The sequence below is a fragment of the Oncorhynchus tshawytscha genome, unplaced genomic scaffold, assembly GCF_018296145.1.
Source record: "Oncorhynchus tshawytscha isolate Ot180627B unplaced genomic scaffold, Otsh_v2.0 Un_contig_6829_pilon_pilon, whole genome shotgun sequence".
Classification (NCBI taxonomy): domain Eukaryota; kingdom Metazoa; phylum Chordata; class Actinopteri; order Salmoniformes; family Salmonidae; genus Oncorhynchus; species Oncorhynchus tshawytscha.
This window is the reverse complement of record NW_024609670.1, coordinates 54186-73961: the sequence shown is the minus strand read 5'-3', so window position 1 is coordinate 73961 and position 19776 is coordinate 54186. Positions and strand designations below refer to the sequence as shown.

The following is a 19776-nucleotide window of genomic DNA, read 5'->3' as shown; positions in this document are numbered from 1 at the left end:
AGTCAGTTCGGGGGTGCGCTCAGTTCAACTGAATGTCTGCTGCATTGCGTAATGGCTTGTACTGAACGACACGTTTCCCCAAAACGTTCTTCAATGTTCTTGAACAGACTTTGAGATCTCCTACGTTTGCTCCGTGTGGCTTGAAGCAATGAGTGGCGTATTTGAAGGGCAGTTGTGCATTTTGAACCCACAACCGAACACCTCCACGTTTTTCAACTGGTCGTTCAGAACAGCACTGTTACATGGCATAACATGATATGAATTTAATTCGACTACCACAAAGCTGATGCAAAATGTAGTTCAATTACTAGTTGAACCGCATATAGTTTAATACTCCCCAACACTGGTTAGTTGAAATGTTACTGATAGTCTGAAGAGCATCTACAGATGGACTATTCAAATAAAGTGTTACTGCATTATCACCTGTAACCCAACTGATGCAGCATAGTGGCTATACATGAATAGGCTGAAGCATGCCCATCTGTATTTGTGCTTATCATTAGCTAGATCAGTGCTTCCCAAACGTTTTCAGTCATGCCACCCTTCCATCATGGGGGAACATCCTATGTTTGGTTATGCAAACATTTGTTTATCAGATCATATTTCTCATTAAGAATAATGTTGTTTTAATTCTATATGGCCCATGCATTGATTTGGTCGTGTTATCTTATGGGTCTATGATTTGAATTAGAATATAGCAATTATTCTCTCTGGCCTCAATTACTTAGAAGTGCATGTTGTTCCCACCCCTTCCCATGTGTGCCCAGGTGCAAATTTGTTAGCCCATATAGAGTCAGGATATGAAGCTTACTAGTTATGACAAATGTTAGGAAGACCGTACAATTTTTGTACCACGTTTTACTTTGACCAAAACTATTCACATACATTTGATTTAGATATTTTTCATGGACCACGTTGATTGGCTCCAGCCGATGGAAGCTTGGTGCGTGTACAAAGAAAATGAATGCAATTCAAGCATTGATGGATGGTGATGAAAATAATGACATTGCGAGTAGTCACGTTAAGGTTCTTAATGTTTTACTGGCAGAGGATTTGCATGTGGCTGTGCATTAGATGATGCCTGAATAAGAAAGAGGATCTGATCAGGCCTTTTGGTATTCTGGATCAAATCTTGATCCAAAAAGAGACACCAGTTTTGGGGTTCACTCCAAATCTACTTGGTAACGTATTAGCATGGTATAAGACAACATAAATACAAACATTTAAGTAAAATAAATAGTTATCCTAAATTGACCTGAATAAAATGGTCTTATCACATCAACATACTCTTTCAGTATGTTTTCAATATAGTATGACATATATACAGATATTACAACTTGTGTTTTTTCTGAATGATTGTTCTTTAGTAAATAGGAAACTCAGCAGGGTGTTAGTCGGTAAAACATCAACTAGACAGTTATGTTTGCGAAACCTTGAAGTAATTATATTTATCTTGACATGCTTTAGTGCATGTTTTTGAAACAGTATTGAATGTGTAATTGGATCAAATATAATTTTATGTTTGAATTCCCAATGCTGTGTAGAGCTCATATAAACTGCTTTCATCACTGCCCTGTAAACCCATTCTTGTAAATTGGAGCAACATGATTGTCTGGGTCTGAGAGAGCTTTTTTTCCCAATACCACTCACTTTCAGCTCCTCCAAGCTAATGTAGTCGTTTTGAGGGTTTATCCATAAGGCCTGGGTTTGAGAGCTCGACAAGACGTTGACCATTTCTGGGTATGTCTCACCTGTAACATAATAATACCCAGCTGTGCTGGGTGCAGAGGAACCAGGCTCTGGGGCGTGGCTAGTCCTCTTCTAGCTGTGCAGAGGAACTAGGCTCTGGGGGTGGCTAGTCCTCTTCTAGCTGTGCAGAGGAACCAGGCTCTGGGGGTGGCTAGTCCTTTCTAGCTGTGCAGAGGAACCAGGCTCTGGGGGTGGCTAGTCCTTTCTAGCTGTGCTGGGTGCAGAGGAACCAGGCTCTGGGGGTGGCTAGTCCTCTTCTAGCTGTGCAGAGGAACCAGGCTCTGGGGGTGGCTAGTCCTTTCTAGCTGTGCTGGGTGCAGAGGAACCAGGCTCTGGGGGTGGCTAGTCCTCTTCTAGCTGTGCAGAGGAACCAGGCTCTGGGGGTGGCTAGTCCTTTCTAGCTGTGCTGGGTGTAGAGGAACCAGGCTCTGGGGCGTGGCTAGTCCTCTTCTAGCTGTGCAGAGGAACCAGGCTCTGGGGGTGGCTAGTCCTCTTCTAGCTGTGCTGGGTGCAGAGGAACCAGGCTCTGGGGGTGGCTAGTCCTCTTCTAGCTGTGCTGGGTGCAGAGGAACCAGGCTCTGGGGGTGGCTAGTCCTTTCTAGCTGTGCTGGGTGCAGAGGAACCAGGCTCTGGGGGTGGCTAGTCCTCTTCTAGCTGTGCAGAGGAACCAGGCTCTGGGGGTGGCTAGTCCTCTTCTAGCTGTGCTGGGTGCAGAGGAACCAGGCTCTGGGGGTGGCTAGTCCTCTTCTAGCTGTGCTGGGTGCAGAGGAACCAGGCTCTGGGGGTGGCTAGTCCTTTCTAGCTGTGCTGGGTGCAGAGGAACCAGGCTCTGGGGGTGGCTAGTCCTCTTCTAGCTGTGCAGAGGAACTAGGCTCTGGGGGTGGCTAGTCCTTTCTAGCTGTGCAGAGGAACCAGGCTCTGGGGGTGGCTAGTCCTTTCTAGCTGTGCAGAGGAACCAGGCTCTGGGGGTGGCTGTGCAGAGGAACCAGTCCTTTCCTTTCTAGCTGTGCTGGGTGCAGAGGAACCAGGCTCTGGGGGTGGCTAGTCCTCTTCTAGCTGTGCAGAGGAACCAGGCTCTGGGGGTGGCTAGTCCTTTCTAGCTGTGCTGGTGCAGAGGAACCAGGCTCTGGGGGGTGGCTAGTCCTTTCTAGCTGTGCTGGGTGTAGAGGAACCAGGCTCTGGGGGTGTGGCTAGTCCTTTCTAGCTGTGCAGAGGAACCAGGCTCTGGGGGTGGCTAGTCCTTTTCTAGCTGTGCAGAGGAACCAGGCTCTGGGGTGGCTAGTCCTTTCTAGCTGTGCTGGGTGCAGAGGAACCAGGCTCTGGGGGTGGCTAGTCCTTTCTAGCTGTGCTGGGTGCAGAGGAACCAGGCTCTGGGGCGTGGCTAGTCCTCTTCTAGCTGTGCAGAGGAACCAGGCTCTGGGGGTGGCTAGTCCTCTTCTAGCTGTGCAGAGGAACCAGGCTCTGGGGGTGGCTAGTCCTCTTCTAGCTGTGCAGGGTGCAGGAACCAGGCTCTGGGGGTGGCTAGTCCTTTCTAGCTGTGCTGGGTGCAGAGGAACCAGGCTCTGGGGCGTGGCTAGTCCTCTTCTAGCTGTGCAGAGGAACCAGGCTCTGGGGGTGGTTAGTCCTCTTCTGTGCAGAGGAACCCAGGCTCTGGGGGTGCTGGATCTGTGCAGAGGAACCCAGGCTCTGGGGGTGGCTAGTCCTCTTCTAGCTGTGCAGAGGAACCAGGCTCTGGGGGTGGCTAGTCCTTTCTAGCTGTGCTGGGTGTAGAGGAACCAGGCTCTGGGGCGTGGCTAGTCCTCTTCTAGCTGTGCAGAGGAACCAGGCTCTGGGGGTGGCTAGTCCTCTTCTAGCTGTGCTGGGTGCAGAGGAACCAGGCTCTGGGGGTGGCTAGTCCTCTTCTAGCTGTGCTGGGTGCAGAGGAACCAGGCTCTGGGGGTGGCTAGTCCTTTCTAGCTGTGCTGGGTGCAGAGGAACCAGGCTCTGGGGCGTGGCTAGTCCTCTTCTAGCTGTGCAGAGGAACCAGGCTCTGGGGGTGGTTAGTCCTCTTCTAGCTGTGCAGAGGAACCCAGGCTCTGGGGGTGGTTAGTCCTCTTCTAGCTGTGCAGAGGAACCCAGGCTCTGGGGGTGGCTAGTCCTCTTCTAGCTGTGCTGGGTGCAGAGGAACCAGGCTCTGGGGGTGGCTAGTCCTTTCTAGCTGTGCTGGGTGCAGAGGAACCAGGCTCTGGGGCGTGGCTAGTCCTCTTCTAGCTGTGCAGAGGAACTAGGCTCTGAGGGGTGGCTAGTCCTCTTCTACCTGTGCAGAGGAACCAGGCTCTGGGAGGTGGCTAGTCCTCTTCTAGCTGTGCAGAGGAACTAGGCTCTGGGGGTGGCTAGTCCTCTTCTAGCTGTGTAGAGGAACCAGGCTCTGGGGGTGGTTAGTCCTCTTCTAGCTGTGCAGAGGAACCCAGGCTCTGGGGGTGGCTAGTCCTTTCTAGCTGTGCTGGGTGCAGAGGAACCAGGCTCTGGGGGTGGCTAGTCCTCTTCTAGCTGTGCTGGGTGCAGAGGAACCAGGCTCTGGGGGGTGGCTAGTCCTTTCTAGCTGTGCTGGGTGCAGATTTAATAGTACATGTGACCATTGAGGCCTTATCAATATTCAAGATGTTCCAACGTTCATAGATAATAACCAGGGTTGCTGTGAGCGACAGTTCAACACCTCAGGAGACAATGTCATTTGTCTTCTTCATAGCCTGGCATAGAGAGAAATAGATAATTCAATATATTTCAAATGTGACTCACGTCTGATATTATTTTTAATTGTTAGATGATTCCTTGTCAGGTTCATCAATCAAGGACTCGGGTACTAGGGGAACCTGAATAATAGATGTATTACATCAACTTATCACAGATGCCTAACCATGTTTGGTGAATTATTCATGTATGTCATTCTTTCACAACTGTTGCAATACAAAACATTGGTATGTAGAAAGAGTAATATCACACTATTTACAGTGTTCATTCACCTTGACTTATTCCACATTGTGTTACAGCTTGAATTCAAAATGGATTAAATCATTTTTCCCTTCACCCATCCACACACAATACCCCATAATGACCAAGTGAAAACAAGTTTAGAAATGTTTGCAAATTTATTGAAAATTAAATACTTATAGAAACACCCCTGTTGTTGTTGATCGTTGCTAAACAAACATTTTCAGGTATTTACATAGTTTTGACTTAAATCAAACAGCCACTCAGGGCACTCTACTTCCTCTTGTACACTAAGGACCCGGAGAAGAGTTGCAGGGAAGAAAAGAGAAGATCGTGCCTGTTTGAAAGCCAGACATTTTTTTTGTAGCTCGTAACGTGTCATTTTTTTAAAGTAGCCCTTCCCTTAAACATGAGCAGCCTGCCAGTCTCAGACTGACCAGCAGCAGCAACCTCTCCTCATTTATGGGGGAAAAGCACTCATGAAATTGTCCCATCCCATTGCCTTATTGATAGAAATTGCACAGCAGTTAGCCAATTTCCTCCTTTATTTCAATATGGAAGGTAATTCCTATACCATTTGTGTGTAACAATAATAGCAGTTTGTTCAATTGAGGGAGGTGAGGAGGCATATTGGGGGGGTGATGATTTTGCGTATTGTCAAATAACACCAGCATGATAATACGGACCAATATATTGTTTGGCTCATTTTTGGATGGGAAAAATGATATTTTAATGGTGTCACCATTTTATTTTCATTAGTTTGGGAGTAGAAATCTCCAGGGCTGTGCTCAGTACGAAAAAAACGTATGACAAGGCAGAAGAAATTTGGTTTGACCCCTAATACCCTCAATCTTCTACAGATGCACCATTGAGAGCATCCTGTCTGACTGCATCACCGCCTGGTATGGCAATTGCACAGTTCGCAACCGCAAGTCTCTCCAGAGGGTGATGAGGTTAGCCCAACGCATCACCAGGGGGCACACGGTCTACCCTCCAGGACATTTACAGCACCCGGTGTCACAGGCCAAGAAGATCATCAAGGACCCGAGCCACGGCCTGTTCAACCCGCTACCATCTAGAAGGCGAAGACAGTACAGGTGCATCAAAGCTGGGAACGAGAGACTGAAAAACAACTTCCATCTCCAGACCATCAGACTGTTACTCAGTCACCACTAGCTGGCCTCCACCTAGTACCCTGCCCTGAACTTAGTCACTGTTACTAGCCGGCTACCACCCGATACTCAACACTGCACCTTAGAGACTGCTGCGCTATGAACATAGTCTTTCAACACTGGTCACAGTGTTTACATAATGTTTACATAACGTTTTACCCACTTCATATGTATATACTGTATTCTAGTCAAGGCTCATCCTATGTAACTACTATTGGAGAGGGAAGGAGTTGGTAACGCTATGCTTTCGTTTTTTGTTCTTAATCGTCATCGTCGTCAGGCTCTCGCTTTCTCTTCTCTCCTTGGACAGCCTTGACTTCTGGGAGAAATGGGAAAGGCTTATTATACTATGATGCTGTACTTAGTAAAGTATCCAAATGTGAAACATGAGCTTTAACATGAGCTTGTGACAAAAAGTATGAACATTTACATACCATCTTCATCATCAATGCCGAGGTCTTCCTCCTGGAGAGAAGTGACAGAGCAGGTCAGCATCCACAGAGCTCTCAAACTATACCCCACATTAAACTATTGAGTCACAAACAAACCAAAAAAGGTTTTACCTCCTCTACTACTCCCTCTTCATCACAGTCCTTGTCAAAGTGTTCCTCCTTTCCATCCTCATTCCCTTCTAAAATTAAAAAAAAATATATATAATATATATCACATCCATTGTCAGTCACACAGATACATGCTGACAAACCCTACCAAATACACAATAGAATTCCCTTGAATGACAAAATACCCACGATGTACTAATCTGGATTGTAATATATAATATGCCATTTAGCAGATGCTTTTATCCAAAGCGACTTAGTCATGCAAGCATACATTTTATGTATGTGTGGTCCCATGAATCAAACCCACTATCCTAACTATGCAAGTGCCACGGCCTACCGACTGAGCTACAGAACACCTCCATTCCACATCTGCACTTCCTCATATTCCCGCAACAAGAAAACTAAATGGCTGCCCACCCTCATCATCGTCACCGGCCACCTCTCTGTCCGAGTCGGATGCCTCTCGGTCCTCCACGTCGTACCCGTCCAGGTAGGTGAGCTGAGGGAGCAGCTTGAACACACTCTCCCTGTAGTCGTTCACGTTGGTCACCTCACAGTTGAACAAGTCTAGAGACTTCAGGCTGTCCAGCTTTTTCTGTGGGACCAAATGGGTGTAGGGTAATTAGGGGGTGAACAACACTGCCTGAATAAATCTCTCATTAGATTTTATAGCAGAGTGCCACATCAAATGATCACATATTTAGCAGATGTTATTGCAGGTGTAGTGAAATGCTTGTGTTCCTAGCTCCAACAGTACAGCAGTATCTAACAATTCACAAATCTAAAAGTAAAATAATGGAATTAAGAAATCTATAGATATGACGAGCAATGTCGGAGTGGCATCGACTAAAATACAGTAGAATGGAATACAATATACACACACACACACACACACACACACACACACACGATGAGTAAAGCAGTATGTAAACATTATTAAAGTGACTAGTGTTCCATTATTAAAGTGGCCAGTGATTTCATGTCTATGTATATAGGGCAGCAGCCTCTAAGTTGCAGGGTTGAGTAACCGGGTGGTAGCCGGCTAGTGATGGCTATTTAACCATCCGATGGCCTTGAGATAGAAGCTGTTTTTCAGTCTCTCGGTTCCAGCTTTCATGCACCTGTACTGACCTCGCCTTCTGGATGATAGAGGGGTGAACAGGCTGTGGCTCGGGTGGTTGATGTCACAGGAAGGCCAAAAAGATCAAGGACATCGGGTGCTGTAGGTGTCATGGAGGCCAGGCAGATTGCCCCCGGTGATGCATTGGGCAGACCGCACCACCCTCTGAAGAGCCCTGTGGTTGCGGTCAGTGCAGTTGCCATACCAGGCGGTGAGATAGCCCAACAGGATGCTCTCAATTGTGCATCTGTAAAAGTTTGTGGGGGTCTTATGGGCCAAGCCAAACTTCTTCAGCCTCCTGGGGTTGAAGAGGCGCTGTTGCGCCTTCTTCACCACGCTGTCTTTGTGGGTGGACCATTTCAGAATGTCAGTGATGTGTAGGCCAAGGAACTTGAAGCTTTCCACCTTCTCCACTGCGGCCCCGTAGATGTAGATAGGGGCGTTCTCCCTCTGCGGTTTCCTGAAGTCAACGATCAGCTCCTTTGTTTTGTTTTCTTGGCTCCACTCCACCAAGCCCCTCACCTCCTTCCTGTATGGTGTCTCGTCATTGTTGGTAATCAGGCCTACTACTATTGTGTTGTCTGCAAACTTGATGATTGAGTTGGAGGCATGCGTGGCCACGCAGTCATGGGTGAACAGGGAGTACAGGAGGGGACTGAGCACATACCCTTGTGGGGTCCCAGTGTTGAGGATCAGCAAAGTGGAGGTTATTTCCTACCTTCACCACTTGGGGGTGTCCCATCAGGAAGTCCAGGACCCAGTTGCACAAGGCAGGGTTTCAGACCCAGGGTCCCGAGCTTAATGATGAGCTTGGAGGGTACTATGATGTTGAAGGCTGAGCTATAGTCAATGAACAGCATTCAGACATAGGTATTCCTCTTGTTCAGATGGGATAGGGCAGTGTGCAGTGCGATGGTGATTGTATTGTCTGTGGATCTATTGGGGCGATAAGCAAATTGAAGTGGGTCTAGGGCAGGCCTGGGCAATTATTTCCCATGGAGGGCGACAGAATATATTTTTGCCATCGTGGGCCAGAATCATATTACAGGATTATACATCATGTGTATGACTGTGACAGATATTACTGTAAATCACATCCAGATATGCTACTTATTTTACTTTAACATGCACATAAATAAACCACATCCATGTTCACCTTTTGGTAGGTATTTATTATTAAAACATACAATTAACTATATGGAGGGAAAAGTACACTGTGCATTCAGCACCACGGACAGAACTCTTGTTAACAGGTATGCACAAAAACAGATGTTAAAGCACTCAACATAACATTTAAACTACTCAGTGTGAGGAGTGAAGTCTGATGGGCATTGACTAGAGCAGTGAAGTCAGGTATAGTTTCTGACGTCACTGTGCGCAGGATTGCTGAAAGGTGGGAGTCAGTAAGAGATGATCTGTGCCTTGACTTGTTATATTTCATCACTGAAAATATGTTCACATACATAGGTTCTGCGTTATATTGGCATCAAACATGTCACCCTCCCTAGGAGAGGGCGTGACCTTTAATTTATTGTTAAAACGAGAGACTGCCTGGCACTTTAATTTAAAGACCCTTGCTCCCTTCGGTCTCAACGTAGACTTTGATCTGAAGCCATTCTTGTGACTTTGCCATTGTAATTGTTTGTAAGCTTGTGTAGTCTAAAATACATTTATAAATCGTATGCTATCCATTTGTTTTTTGTATGCCATTTTAATATTTGAGAATTAACCAATGATATTAGGCCACAGACACCTGTGTCTTTTGACACTATAAAAACGAGTCATCCCGCAGTGTTTGATTATACCCTGATGAAGACAGCTTGGCTGTCGAAACGTTGGATATTCCATTTTTGCATCTGAGCTCCTAGAGTGAGCGGCTCCTTTATTTTCAAGTTTTCTACTCCGATAGCCAGCACCTCGCCTAAATAGGTGTGCGTTTCTTTTTCTTCTAGACACATACATAGGTTAACCTAAAGAGTGCAAACATCTGAGCATAACTCCTCATCTTTGGAAAGTTTTGTTCGAGACATACATAGAACTTTCTCAGTGACATTACAGAACTATTCAAAACAATCACTGCATCAGACTAAAGTTCAATAAGCTCAAGTTGCCGGTCAGTGGGAGCGTTATCCACATTGAAGGTGAAAGGAGAGGAAACAAACAGCATGTCATTTTCCAACACTTTGAAATCCTCAAAACGATGAGAACTCACTGTTCAAAGCAGTGATGTACACTTCTCCCACTGGTCATCTGATAGAGAACAGACTAGTAGTGTCGGAAGGTGGGTAAGATTGTTGGCTTCTACTTGGCGTGTCAGGAGTCATTTTCCCTTGAAGGTTTTGATCAGGCTGTACATCTGATGTTCAAAAAGGCCCTTCCCTTATAGTTTGGAATTCAGTTCATTCATGGAGTGCCATGATGTCCACAGTGAAGGCAACAAAAATAAAATCTGCCAACCATTCTTTATCTTGCAGTTGAGGGAAATCCACATATTTTCCTTTCACTTGCAAAAACTCAGCAATCTCTGGTCCCACACCCTTTTAAGCACCTTCCCCAAACTCAGCCATCTCACATTTGTGTGGTAGGGGAGATTTGCATGACCCTTCCAACAGTGAGACAAACCGCCTGTGGTTTAAAGATTTTGTGCTTATGATTTTTGCGCTTACTTTAGTGACTTTATCCACAACATAGCTCATTTTCAGTACACATTTACAGAGCACCTCCTGATGAATAATGCAATGCAGGAAAATAATTTTCTGATCTGGGTTCAGCTCAGCTACTTGATCTTGTATCCTTTTCAAAAGGCCAAAGTTTTCTCCTGTCAAGTTTGGGCATCCATCAGTGGTCACACTGGATAACTTGTCAAAACTCAGTCCCAGCCTTGCCACACACTTATTAACCTCCCCCAATAAATCTTTCCCTGTGGTTGTCGTCTTCATTGACTGCACTGAAGCAAGCTCCTCTGTAGTCTGGGGTTATGCCTCGTAAGAATATTAACTGTGCCGTGTCACATGCATCACTGCTCTCATCAAGGTCCAAGGAGAAATAGGTGAAATCCTTTACCGTGTCTTTCAACTGTTGTTCCATATTCTCCGTGATGTCCTCAACACTGTTCGTCATGACAGGGAAGCATTTTCAAACAGCTCTTTCTTGTCGGGGCAAAGTATTGCTGCAGAGTCAATTAAACATTCTTTAATGAATTCACCCTCAGCAAATGGCTTGCTATGTTTAGCAATTTTGTGAGACAGTACATAGCTCGCTCTTGCAATTCTGTCATTTGCTGAATGCAGTTTTGTGAAAAGTCCTTGCTGCTTTTGCAACTGACAAAGCAACTCTTTCGATGCACTTGCCCGCTGCTCAGAAAACATATTCCTATATTTCTCTGCATGCTTCGTCTGGACGTGTCAGAACAAGTTGTAGTCTTTCAGGACAGCGATCCACTCTTTGCATACAGCTTTTCCTGATACCTCAATAAATAAATATTTTGATGTCCACTCTTGCTGGAACACCCTACATTCATTGTCTACTTTCCTTTTCTTTGAAAAACTAATTTTTGCACAATTTCTAGCTAGCTAACAGGAAGTGTGTGTCAGCCTGTCAGTCACTGTCTGTCCTCGTGCAGTTGTTATTTATACATGCCTTCAAAATAAATGTCCCACAAGCGGTGGGAGTTAAATCATTACACAAAGGATTGTATTCATTGGGTTTTTAATTTGAATAACAAACACATTTTTCAAAACGTTACTATTGCAAATTCTTTGTGATCCGAACATGATTCCACGGGACGTATTGAATCAGGTTGCGGGCCGCATACGGTCCCCGGGTCGGCCTTTGCACAGGCCTGGTCTAGTGTGTAAGGTAGAGGTGATATGATCCTTAACCAGCCTCTCAAAGCACTTCATGATGACAGACGTGAGTGCTACGGGTCGATAGTTATTTAGTTCAGTTACCTTCGCTTTCTTGGGTACAGGACCAATAGTGAGGAGTGGGGACAGCAGACTGGGATAGGGAGAGATTGAATGGGTCCGTAAACACTCCAGCCAGCTGCTATGTGCATGCTCTGAGGACGCAGCTAGGGATGCCGTCTGGGCCGACAGCCTTGCGAGGATTAACATTCTTAAATGTCTTACTCACCTCAGCCAACGGAGAAGGAGAGCCCACAATCATTGGGAGCGAGCCGCGTCGGTGGCACCGTGTTATCCTCAAAGCGGGCGATGGTGGTGTTTAGCTTGTCGGGGAGCAAGTCGTCAGTGTCCGAAGTGGGTGGTTTTCCTTTTGTAATCTGTGATTGTCTGTAGACCCTGCCACATATGGCTCATGTCTGAGCCGTTGAATTGCGACTCCACTGTCTCTCTACTGATGATTTGCCTGTTTGATTGCCTTACGGAGGGAATAACTACACTGTTTTTATTCAACCATATTCCCAATCATCTTGCCATGGTTAAATTCAGTGGTTTGCGCTTTCAGTTTTGCGTGAATGCTGCCATCTATCCACGGTTTCTGGTTAGGGTAGGTTTTAAATCGTCACCGCGGGAACAACATCCCCAATACACTTAATGATGAACTCAGCCACCGTGTCTGTGTATATGTCAAATGTTATTCTCAGAGGCTACCTGGAACATTTCCCAGTCTGCGTGATCAAAACAATCTTGAAGCATGGATTCTGATTGGACTGACCAGCGTTGAATAGACCTTAAAACAGGTACTTCCTGTTTGAGTTTCTGCCTCCTAGGAAGGAATGGAGTCGTGATTTGATTTGCCGAAGGCCTTGTAGGCATTGCGAAAGGGCGAGTAGCAGTGGTTTAGTGTTTTTCCTAAGCGAGTACTACAGTCAATGTGTTGATCGAACTTTAGTACCGATTTGCTCAAATTTGCTTTGTTAAAACCCCAGTTACAATAAATGCAGCCACATGATGTGGTTTCCAGTTTGTGGTAACGGCTTGAGGGTGAATATACGCGGCTGTGACTATAACTGAAGAGAATTCTCTTGGGAGGTAATACAGTCGGCATTTGATTGAGGTATTCTAGGTCGGGTGAACAAAAGGACTTTATCTATGTTATCACAAACACACCATGAGTAGTTAATCATGAAACATACACCATCGACTCTTCTTCCCGGAGAGTTCTTTATTCCTGTCTGCACGATGAACTGAGAACCCAGCTGGCAGTATGGACAGGGACAGCATATCCCAAGAGAGCCATGATTCCGTGAAAGAGTATGTTACAGTCCCTGATGTCTCTCTGGAAGGAGATCCTCACCCTGAGCTCGTCTACTTTATTGTCCAGAGACTGAACATTAGCGAGTAATATACTCAGAAGCGGTGAATGGTGTGCACGCCTCATGAGTCGGACGAGAAGTCCACTCCGAATACCTCTTCTCCGCCGGTAGTGTCTTGGAGCAGCCTCTGGGATAACTTAAATTGCCCTGGTGGGTACGAACAAAGGATCAAATTTGGGAAAGTCGTATTCGTGGTCGTAATGCTGGTGAGTGACCGCTGCTCTGTTATCCAAAAGTTATTTCAGGCTGTATGTATGAACACAAAAACTTTCTGGGCTAATAACAAAATACTGCAAAGTTGCTTAGGAGCTAGAAGCAGAGCTGCCGTGTCTGTCAGCATTAACGTTACTAACATAGGGAAACAAACATCACACTGCCAACTAGGTCTATGGTCAAAACTCTAAAAAAAGGGAAAAGTGTAATTTGAGACAGCCTGAGCCAATGAGATTGCGTCGCACTGTATTGTGCTCTACCGGGAGTTGTGTACCTACCAAAGGTTCCAACGTGCTGATGTCTTTCAGTTTGTTTCCGCTTAGATTTAGATGTGTGAGGTTGGGGAGTTTCTCTGCTAGCACGTCAAGGCCACCAGAGATTCTGTTGTCACTGAGTTCCAACTGCAACATAATGTGAAGATATCAGTCACTTCTGTCCAAAAACACCAAAGCAAGTAACAGCCTTTCAGAAAATAATGACTATGTCCCAAATGGTACCCTATTCCTTACATAGAGCACTACTTTAGACCAGGGCCCTCAAAAGGTAGTGCATTATACAAGTGTCATTAGGAACGTAGTCAATGGCTTTTTTTTTTACCCCTTCTCCCCAACACCACAAAATGTGTAAAATGTTTTACTGTAAATGTAAGCTTGTGTCAAAAAATAAAAACTTTACCTTCTTGAGTTTCTCAAGTTTGGGAAGGTTGGAGGCAGAGATTAAACCAACGTTTATCAAACTGAGGAATTCCAGACTGACAAATTCTGCTGTGAGGCCTTCGATTTTTCCTTCATTTGAGCTACAGTTGTCAAGGACAAGTTCTCGTACCTATAAGGATAAAAAAAAATGTAATTCAAAAGACAGAATATGTGTTTTAATGTTTGCAGACATTGTTTACAGCTGCACTACAAACACTCAAAATTGAGAATAAACACATTCAAATGTAATTTTATGCATATATAATACTTTGAGGGCTTATATTTGTCCTATTTTCCACATATCAGTGTGTATTCATACACATGTATGAATTGGAATTATTATTATTTTTGCATATCCCACTCGCCCCGAGACATCCTTGGAGAGTCGGGTAACGGCCAAGGTCTGCCATCATCAATGTCAACAGTGGAGCAATTGGGGTTAAGTGCCTTGCTCAAGGGCACATCCACAGATTTTTCCCTTTGTCAGCTCGAGGATTCAAACTAGCGGCCTTTGGGTTACTTGTCCAATGCTCCAACAGCTAGGCTACCTGCCACCCATTATGCAAAAGTGTTGTGGAAAACATGTTTAGAATGGTCACATTTCGGCAACTATAACTTGCTGCATCAATACTTTATTTTTTTATTTGAATCCATAACAAAGCTTGAATCTAAACTTCATGATGGAAAAAAAAGGTCAATACACAAAATATGGACTTCAATGATGTGTGGTTATTATTCCACTGATGGTTTTCCTGACTTTTGTATGAACAGTTGCAACTCTCAGGTCGTAGCTACAAAATGTTACATCACTAATATTCAGGGTCAGTCGTTGCTCAATCAAAAGCTTGATGAAAAGGTTGAAGAAAGTTAACGTTGAACGTCAAACGATCATGATTTGCACACAGACAAAGTCAAACATTGAGAAGGCTATAAAAGTGTTTGGTTGCATAATGTTTTTGTCGAGGCGCCGCGGTTGTTTCTTTAAACCAGCTGCCACGAGGAAGAACCGCACAATACGGTTCTACCTTCACTTGGCCGCTGTTCAGTCACTAATGACACATGCAATGCTTTTTGTTAGCAATCCATTTAAGGGCTTTATTGGCATGGGAAACATGTTAACATTGCCAAAGCAAGTGAAATATATAATAAAACAAAAGTGATAAGTGATAAAGTGATAAAAGCCTTTTCTTGTGGCAACAGGTCATAAATCGTGTAACTTTGATGGCACACTGTGGTATTTCACCCAATAGATGAGTTTTTTTTATTTAACCTTTATTTAACCAGGTAGGCCAGTTGAGATCAAGTTCTCATTTAAAACTGCGACCTGGCCAAGATAAAGCAAAGCAGTGCGACAAAAACAACAGAGTTACACATGGGATAAACAAACGTACAGCCAATAACACAATAGAAAATCTGTATACAGTGAGAGCAAATTGAGGTAAGGCAATAAATAGGCCATAGTGGCAAAATAATTACAATTTAGCAAATTAACACTGGAATGATAAATGTGCAGATGAGGATGTGCAAGTGGAAATACTGGTGTGCAAAAGAGCAGAATATATATATACACACACACACTGCTCAAAAAAATAAAGGGAACACTTAAACACAATGTAACTCCAAGTCAATCACACTTCTGTGAAATCAAACTGTCCACATAGGAAGCAACACTGATTGACAATAAATTTCACATGCTGTTGTGCAAATGGAATAGACAACAGGTGGAAATTATAGGCAATTAGCAAGACACCCCCAATAAAGGAGTGGTTCTGCAGGTGGAGACCACAGACCACTTCTCAGTTCCCATACTTCCTGGCTGATGTTTTGGTCACTTTTGAATGCCGGCGGTGCTTTCACTCTAGTGGTAGCATGAGACAGAGTCTACAACCCACACAAGTGGCTCAGGTCGTTCAGCTCATCCAGGATGGAACATCAATGCGAGCTGTGGCAAGAAGGTTTGCTGTGTCTGTCAGCGTAGTGTCCAGAGCATGGAGGCGCTACCAGGAGACAGGCCAGTACATCAGGAGACGTGGAGGAGGCTGTAGGAGGGCAACAACCCAGCAGCAGGACCGCTACCTCCGCCTTTGTGCAAGGAGGAGCACTGCCAGAGCCCTGCAAAATGACCTCCAGCAGACCACAAATGTGCATGTGTCTGCTCAAACGGTCAGAAACAGACTCCATGAGGGTGGTATGAGGGCCTGACGTCCACAGGTGGGGGTTGTGCTTACAGCCAACACCGTGCAGGACGTTTGGCATTTGCCAGAGAACACCAAGATTGGCAAATATGCCACTGGCACCCTGTGCTCTTCACAGGTGAAAGCAGGTTCACACTGAGCATGTGACAGAGTCTGGAGACACCGTGGAGAACGTTCTGCTGCCTGCAACATCCTCCAGCATGACCGGTTTGGCAGTGGGTCAGTCATGGTGTGGGGTGGCATTTCTTTGGGGGCCGCACAGCCCTCCATGTGCTCGCCAGAGGTAGCCTGACTGCCATTAGGTACCGAGATGAGATCCTCAGACCCCTTGTGAGACCATATGCTGGTGCGGTTGGCCCTGGGTTCCTCCTAATGCAAGACAATGCTTGACCTCATGTGGCTGGAGTGTGTCAGCAGTTCCTGCAAAAGGAAGGCATTGATGCTATGGACTGGCCTGCCCGTTCCCCAGACCTGAATCCAATTGAGCACATCTGGGACATCATGTCTCGCTCCATCCACCAACGCCATGTTGCACCACAGACTGTCCAGGAGTTGGTGGATGCTTTAGTCCAGGTCTGGGAGGAGATCCCTCAGGAGACCATCCGCCACCTCATCAGGAGCATGCCCAGGCGTTGTAGGGAGTTCATACAGGCACCTGGAGGCCACACACACTACTGAGCCTCATTTTGACTTGTTTTAAGGACATTACATCAAAGTTGGATCAGCCTGTAGTGTGGTTTTCCACTTTAATTTTGAGTGTGACTCCAAATCCAGACCTCCATGGGTTGATAAATTTGATTACCATTGATAATTGTTGTGTGATTTTGTTGTCAGCACATTCAACCATGTAAAGAAAAAAGTATTTAATAAGAATATTTCATTCAGATCTAGGATGTGTTATTTTAGTGTTGCCTTTATTTTTTTTAGCTAATATATATATATATATATATATATAATAGCCCACCCATCCCCACATTACCTACCTCATCCCCATATATATTTATATATTTATATATATATATATATATATAAATATATAATATATATAAATACATTAATATATATAAATAAATATATATACAAATAAATATATATAATATATATATTATAATGTATTTGTATATAATATATATATAAATAAATAAATATAAATATATATATAAATATATATAAATAAATAAATATATATGGGGATGAGGTAGGTAGTTGGGTGGGCTATTTACAGATGGGCTGTGTACAGTTGCAGCGATCGGTAAGCTGCTCTGACAGCCGATGCTTGAAGTTAGTGAGGGAGATAAGTCTCCAACTTCAGTGATTTTTGCAATTTGTTCCAGTCATTTGCAGCAGAGAACTGGAAGGTAAAGGCGGCCAAAGTAGGTGTTGGCTTTGGGGAAGAGCAGTGAAATATACCTGCTGGAGCGTGTGTTACAGGTGGGTGTTTCTATGGTGACCAGTGAGCTGAGATAAGGCGGAGCTTTACCTAGCAGAGACTTGTAGATGACCTGGAGCCAGTAGGTTTGGCGGTGAATATGTAGTGAGTACTTTTTACAGCACTGCTGACATCAAACGTGTCTCCTGGAGATTACAGCCAGCTGACGTGGTAAAGAGGTCAATCAATCCAACCAAAACAAACAATGGCATTGCCATGGAAACACGTGAGTGAAAGGACAGTGAAGGAAGATCCCGAATCTCCTCGTCCCCCAGCAAAATAGCCTATATTTAGGATATTATTTATGTGTATTTCACACTATACTGTGTGTCGAGGTAAAACTTTGAGTATAATGCTTGTATGGATGTCAACCAACACATGCATTACAGTTAAAAACGACTGACTAACACGATTTTTGTATACTAACTACGCTATTCAGTTTATAGGAAAGGGAGTTAGAATTTGGCAGTCACTTCTAAACCTGAAAAGGGGTCACTTCTAAATGTTATGCAGCGAAAACAACCAACTATATTAAAATCGGACTTAACCACTGTGGGCCAGTTACAAATAAATCATGACGGATTTGACGACTTTCCACTTAGTTAGACCAGATTTGTTGAATGTGCGCCAATCTGGTCAATGACAATAGAACAGTCTACATTCTATTGCCTCCTTACCGTATCTACACAGGCGATGTTTTTCCACTCCTCATTTGCACGACGTGGTCGTCTGCTGCTGTAGCCCATCCGTGACAAGGATCGACGAGTTGTGCGTTCCGAGATGCCGTTCTGCGCACCACTGTTGTACTGCGCTGTTATTTGTCTGTTTGTGGCCCGCCTGTTAGCTTTCACGATTCTTTCCATTCTCATTCTACCTCTCTCATCAACTAGTTGTTTTCGCCCACACGACTGCCGCTGACTGGATGTTTTTTGTTTGTCACACCATTCTCGGTAAACTCTAGAAACTGTCGTGCGTGAAAAGCCCAGGAGGGCGGCCGTTTCTGAGACACTTGATCCGGCGCGCCTGGCACCTACGATCATACCACGCTCAAAGTCCCTTAGGTCACTCGTTTTACCCATTGTTACGTTCAATCGAGCAGTATAGCTGGTTGGTTGCTTGCCTGCCTGCCTGCCTGCTTTATATAGCAGGCCACGTGACTCACTGTCTGTAGGAGCGATCCATTTTCGGGAATGGGGTGGTGTAACTTGGGCTGGAGCGGTCTACTTCTTCTTCGATGGGGTTTAAGGTTTAACCGCGGTTGGCATCCAAAGTTAACGGTGCATTACCGCCACCAGCTGGACGGGGTATTAAATAAGAAACTATAAAAACATTCCGGTGTTGTGCCGAAAAGCCCCCCTTGCCAGAATTCTCCACCCCTCTTCGCGTGGACGCGCACGCACTCAATTCTTCATTATTGCGACTTGCTTGAACGCGCACGCACTCAATTCTTCATTGCTGCGACTTGCTTGCTAGTTGAGATTTCTGAATCATTTCATGTTTTATGTCGGTTTGATAGCGGGGGAGGCACTAGTAATGTCTGCAGTTTTCGGTTTGGCTATTTGTCCACATGAGCTACCAACATGATTCTGAAGTATGCCCGGCCTTGCAGTCGCAAAATGTTACTTTTTAAATGTATTTTTATTTTACCTTTATTTAACCAGGTAAGCCAGTTGAGAACTAGTTCTCATTTACAACTGCGACCTGGCCAAGATAAAGCAACGCAGTGCGACACAAACAACAACACAGAGTTACACATGGGATAAACAAACGTGCAGTCAATAACACAATATAAAAATCAATATGCAGTGTGTGCAAATGTATTAAGAAGGTAAGGCAATAATTAGGCCATAGTGACGAAATAATTACAATTTAGCAATTAAACACTGGAGTGATAGATGTGCAGAAGATGAATGTGCAAGTAGAGATACTGGTGTGCAAAAGAGCAAAAATAATAATGTTGGGATGAGGTAGTTGGGTGGGATATTTACAGATGGGCTGTGTACAGGTGCAATGATCAGTAAGCTGCTCTGACAGCTGATGCTTAAAGTTAGTGAAGGAGATATAAGACTCCAGCTTCAGTGATTTTTGCTATTCATTCCAGCCATTGGCAGCAGAGAACTGAAAGGAGAGGCGGCCAAAGGGGGAGTTGGCTTTGGGGGTGACCAGTGAAATATAACTGCTGGAGCGCATAGTACGGGTGGGTGCTGCTATGGTGACCAGTGAGCTGAGATAAGGCAGGGCTTTACCTAGCAAAAACTTATAGATGACATGGAGCCAGTGGGTTTGGCGACGAATATGAAGTGAGGGCCAGCCAACAAGAGCATGCTGAGTAGAGTGTCGTAGGCTATTTTGTAAATGACATCGCCGAAGTCAAGGATAGGTAGGATAGTCAGTT

General features: G+C 44.9%; 1 protein-coding gene across 2 annotated transcripts; it reads right to left on the bottom strand.

The window, feature by feature from the left end:
- Positions 1-4858: 4858 nt before the first annotated feature.
- On the bottom strand, positions 4859-18581 carry LOC112238556 (acidic leucine-rich nuclear phosphoprotein 32 family member B). Of its 2 annotated transcripts, none has more exons than XM_024407126.2 (7): positions 18059-18581; positions 13738-13887; positions 13341-13463; positions 6869-7046; positions 6455-6522; positions 6326-6356; positions 4859-6207 (listed from the first exon to the last, which is right to left on the bottom strand). In XM_024407126.2, the coding sequence occupies exons 1-7, from the start codon at positions 18458-18460 to the stop codon at positions 6152-6154; spliced, it is 1008 nt and encodes a 335-aa protein (XP_024262894.2). In that variant the 5' UTR covers positions 18461-18581; the 3' UTR covers positions 4859-6151. The 2 variants fall into 2 exon arrangements, with proteins under 2 accessions (XP_024262894.2, XP_024262892.2); XM_024407124.2 differs by having other exon boundaries at positions 4859-6210; positions 18059-18580.
- Between the last annotated feature and the right edge of the window lie 1195 nt (positions 18582-19776).